At 51.3% G+C, this 5,045-nt stretch overlaps 1 protein-coding gene across 1 annotated transcript; it reads right to left on the bottom strand.

Moving 5' to 3' along the window:
• Positions 1–1,057: 1,057 nt before the first annotated feature.
• Positions 1,058–2,479, bottom strand: LOC109773239 (putative F-box protein At2g02030). Its single transcript, XM_020331941.1, has one exon. The coding sequence runs from the start codon at positions 2,477–2,479 to the stop codon at positions 1,058–1,060; it is 1,422 nt and encodes a 473-aa protein (XP_020187530.1).
• Between the last annotated feature and the right edge of the window lie 2,566 nt (positions 2,480–5,045).

Below are 5,045 nucleotides of genomic sequence, written 5' to 3'. Positions count from 1 at the left end.
GCGACCCAAGTGGCAGCCCTAACCGAAGCTTTTCCCCACCTCACGTTGTATTGGGTCGGGCTGTTCACGCGCGCATATTCCTAAAAAGAAACTAGGAAACGCAAGAAAAAGGAGCCAAACCCTAGTCTCTAGCAGAATCCTGCGTTGAGCTAGCCACTACGCCCACATTCGTTTCGTGGAAACTACTAGGGGCGCGCCGTACTTAAAGCTACACGAGTGATTTTCTTTGGGATTTTCCCTTTTTTATTTTATTTTGTTTCTTTTCTTTCTTCTTCTCCATTTTTCTTTCATTATTTTACATTCATTCTTGCATATTGTTACTTTGTTTTTTATTTTCTTTCCTTCTCCATTTTTTGTTTGGTTTTCTTTTTTCTTCTTCATTTTTTGTTTTACTTTTTTAATTTTTATTTTTTTCTTTTGTTTCCTTTTGTTTTTCATTCTACATTCTTATATACATGATCAACATGTTTTCAAAGAATTGTTCAACAGTTTTCAAATACGTGTTCAACATTTTTCAAACACTTGTTCAACATTCTTACATACATGTTGAACATTTATTCGAATACTTGTTCAACGTTTTTCAAATACTTCTTCAGCATTTTTATATACATGATTAACATTTTTCAAATTTGGGGGTGTTGCGAGATCATCATCGACTTTTATTACCAATTGGTGCAAGCCATGCTCAGGTATCACAAATCCTCTTGTCGCGGAGGCATCAGCTGTGCGTGAAGGTGTGATCGTGGCAACACTTCGTGGATTTGCGTGTGTGAAGATTGAGACAGATAGCTTGGAGGTGGTGAACCTCTGGAAATCGCGCCGAACTTCGCGCTCTGTTTTAGCGCGGTTACTTATAGATATTGAGGAGCTAGCGCTAGTTTTACTTGTTTTGATATTCATCGTGTAAAGAGACATGCAAATATTTCAGCCCACCTTTGTGCTCAACAAGCATGCACATTGGAGGTGACGGAGGGGATTTCTGGTCACCAGGCTGGGCCGGTGCCTTATCGTTTGAATAAAGCTCTTCATCACCCCGCAAAAAAAAATTGTTAGATCCCTACGTTGGAAATGCAAGGTGCATGATCACTTCTCTCGTCCTGTGAAAATCCTCGTCATGGTCGCGATGTTCAAGCTGGTACACCGACGACGCCGCCTCCCGCTTGCCGATCACCATGTCTCGTCCCCGCTTCACCTGTAGCCACTTATCACCCGCCAACTTCGGGCCGATGTCTTCCTCGTGGAGGCCAATGTTGACGAACAGCCGTGACTCGCTGTTGTGCGGCGGCACGTCGACAAAGCGGTTCATGTCGAACACCTCCTCGGCGGCGCCTTGCTCCGTGTCGTAGGCGTACACCTTGTGCCGGCTCGTCGCCAGCAGGATCTTCTTCTTCACAGTGCACAGCGGGACGATCTCCCGCTCCCCGCTGAGCTCGTCCCGGATCGGCCGGGGCAGGCTGCCCACGTCGACGCGGCAGCGCGCAGACCACGATGGCGACGACGGACTCCACGTGACGAGCAGGAGCACGTCGTCGACGAGGCGGTCGTGGACGACGGCGCAGAGGGAGCCGTCGAGGTTGGTGAGGTGCCGGATGCGTGACGCCAGCCGCGGCGGCGTGCGCACCCACCCGAACCGCTCGGCGCCGACGGAGAGCGACAGGATGGGCGCGTCCTGCTGCGGGTCCCAGCTGGCGCTGCCGTCGTCGGCGCAGCCTCGCCGGTGCAGCAGCCAGTAGAGGGATCCGTCGAGGGCCACGGGAGGCCTGCCGTCGACGTAGCACGCAAATCTTGGGGGCGCGTTGCCCCCGGCGCAGCGCCGCCACCGCCACTCGCCGGATGCCGTAAGCGAGCACACCTCGCACTTCTGCTGCCCGAAGATGTTCCTGAAGAGCCTGACGACCTTGTGTTGACCGGTGGCCGGGTCGAAGCCGAGGCCGGTGCTGGAGAGCTCCAGAGGAAACCGTTTGAGCAGCATCAGCTTCGGAACCACCGGTGCTATCTCCTCCGCCGTCTCGCAGGGCGGCAGGGATACATGCTCGCCGGTGGACAGGTTCAAGACGTGGTACTCGGACAACCGGACGTCGAAGACGAGCGTCAGGCCGCGGCACGGCTTGCCGGTCAGTACCAGGTGCTCGCCGGCGAGGTTGCCCACGCTGAGCAGCTTGCGGGCAGCGGCGGCGGGCGGCCCGTCTCCGTCCTCGGGAAGCGAGCAAGCGTAGAAGGACGTGGCGACGCCCTTCTCTGTCGGCGAGAAGAAGACGATCTCGGGGTGGCGCGCGGCGGCTGCTCGGGCAGCGTGCGCGGCGACGAAGTGGCCGGAGGCGAGGGCCGCATTCCACGCCCGGCAGACAGATCTGCAGCGCACGGCTGCTGCCACCGGCAGGCGCGTGAGGATCTCATCGACGATCAGCTCTTGGTTCAGCGGCGGAGGCGGTTCGCCGTGCGACGGCCTGATCCTGGAAGCTGCCGGCGAGGTTGCCATCGTACGTTTGCACGTACGGCCCGGCCTGGTCGATTGATTGATTGACCGACTTACTATTGTGATTGAGATGATGTGTTGGCGACGGCCGTAGGTATATATACTCCTACCATGAGCGATCAGCGTCTCAAGTCGAACTCGGACTGCAGAACCGTCTCGATTGGAGTTCTTACATGCTGTCGGTTTGGCCACGTCAGCACACCGTTCAAATGTCGGATTAATTTGCACACGTTATTGGTGATGACCACGTACTCCCTCTGCTTTATAGTGATCTAAACGTTTTTATATTAGTTTACGAAGGAAGTACGTACGTACAAGAGGTGGTGTAGAGGCAGTGGCGGTATCTCGGGCGGTATCTCGTTGTCTGTGCGCGGTATCTCGGGTGGTAACGGTAATCCAGGTCTTGTTCTGCCTAGAGATGGTGGCTGCAAACTGTGATGGTGCAGCGACCTCTTGTGGCTCCACGGTGGCTGTGTACATCGAAAGATCTTCGAGAGTTCATCTTTTCAGATCGATGGTTCACTTCGGCAATGAGATGCAAACTATGGGCGTCGGCTTGACGCAGAGGAATGGGTGTGCAGCGGCGCAGTAGCTGCTGGGGTCGTGGAAAAGTGGTGGCGACAACACATTTGTGACGTCGATGGTGGTGCTTCTTAAGTACCCGGTATCGAGCTCCGGGGTGAAAGCCCAGATTTGAATTCTGGCAATGGCGATGGTTATACATCGTTACCTTGTTGAAGGCATTGCTCGGATATGTTCGGACAATTTCTTTAGAGTGAAAACCTAGATTCCGGCGTTGACTGCTGGATCCAGTGACGACAGCGTTTCAACGTTGCTCCCTTCCTGAAGGCGTTGCTCTTGAAGAATCACGATGTTCATATGGTGTCTTGAGACGGTTGGTGCGGATATGGTCTTTCCTATAGTTTGCCGATCACGGAACTGGTCACTTTGGTTTTTTTCTTTCTTCCTTTTTCTCGCCCATGCATAGCTTTTGTCTTATATATTTTGCTATTTGCTGGCGTGTTTTTCGTGTGGGTTGGTGTTGCATCCTAGCTGTGCAGAGATCGGGTGTGTGCTCATCATGTGTGTATTCTCTTGATGCTTCATTTTGAGCTAATAAAATCCACCCTTTTCGAAAAAAAGGTTGTTCATCGTCTTGGTTTTGGCGGCAACGATGACGGCGCTGAATAAAGATTCTTCGGATCCTTCCATGAGGAGGCCAATGGTTGGTTGTGGATGGATTTGGAAACCAGTTTGTTCAAGAAAGGATGGCGTAGCGGCGGCGACATCCTCGTGGTGGACCTGTGTCCTCGGGCTCCGCTGTTGCGACGACGTTTGCTCCAGGGTCGGCGCGGAATTTGGGAGATAGTACAGGAGCGGATGCAGATTGTGGTCTGCATCGATGATATATAGAAGGAGGAACGTGTGTTGGTTCGTGGTTTATGGATGGCAGGTATGGTTTCCTCCTTCGTCGTCTTATTTGTGGTGGGGTGCCAGATGTGGAGTTTGATGGCGTGTCCAGGTGTTGCCCCGATCTGATTCGTTGAACGACAAGGATTTCACTTTTGGTGAGCCACCTTGGAGGTCCGCAAAGCTGCAAATCAGCGATGGAGCCGCGTCGAGCTCGGGTGAGGAGGTGATCCATCATTCTTTTCTTTAATGGCTGTTGTGGTGGTGCCGGATGCAGGTGACGAACGTTGGTGTCAAGCTCAGAGAGGTTCTGCTATCTTTTCAATATTTTCATGTCGGTCCTTTCGTGAATTGTACTTTGATCTTTATGATATGAATGAGACATACTGGAATCAGCTTCTTTGCCGTCTGCCATGGCAGACGGCAAAGGCATACATCCCTAACGGCAAACACCTTTGCCGTCAGCCAACGGACGGCAAAGAGGCAAAGCTTTTTGCCGTCCGCTAACAGACGGCAAAGAGCTCAACTCGGCCAGCACTGAGAAGCTGCCACGTGTCCAGCTATGCCGTCCGCCAGCCAACGGAAAAGAGGTTTGAATTTTTGCCGTCTGCTGGCGGACGGCATAGCTGGCCCTGTTTGCCAGTCCTATTTGGTCACTTTGCCGTCCGCCAGCAGACGGCAAAGTGACCAAATAGGCAGCCAGTGTTCCCAATTTATACAGGTAGCTGCCACATGTCCTCTTTGCCATCTGCTAGCAGACGACAAAGAGACTATTTATCCCCTATTTTTATTTGAATCCATTTAAGTTTCACAGGAATTCACACACAGATATACATATTATTATTTTTCACAGGCACAGCAGACATATGATGTATCCAACACATAGCTCCATCCATGACAACATACATACATAAGAAACACAGTTCCATCCATACATATTACAGTAATATCACAATGTTCATCACACACATTGCTCCATGCATCCATATAACAAGTTCCACATTTTTCATCGATACAAACGAAAAGAAGAACAGGGAAACAAGCACTCCATCCATGCAAGCTTCCATATAGTGAATTAAATCTGCAAAATGGGAAACAAGAAAGTTAGAAGAAGAAGACTAGAATCAGAAGAAGAAGAAGAAAATGAAGAACAAGAAGA

Source organism: Aegilops tauschii, chromosome 5, assembly GCF_002575655.3.
Source record: "Aegilops tauschii subsp. strangulata cultivar AL8/78 chromosome 5, Aet v6.0, whole genome shotgun sequence".
Classification (NCBI taxonomy): Eukaryota; Viridiplantae; Streptophyta; class Magnoliopsida; order Poales; family Poaceae; genus Aegilops; species Aegilops tauschii.
Note: the sequence above shows the minus strand (reverse complement) of the source record. Positions and strands in the feature narration are given on the sequence as shown.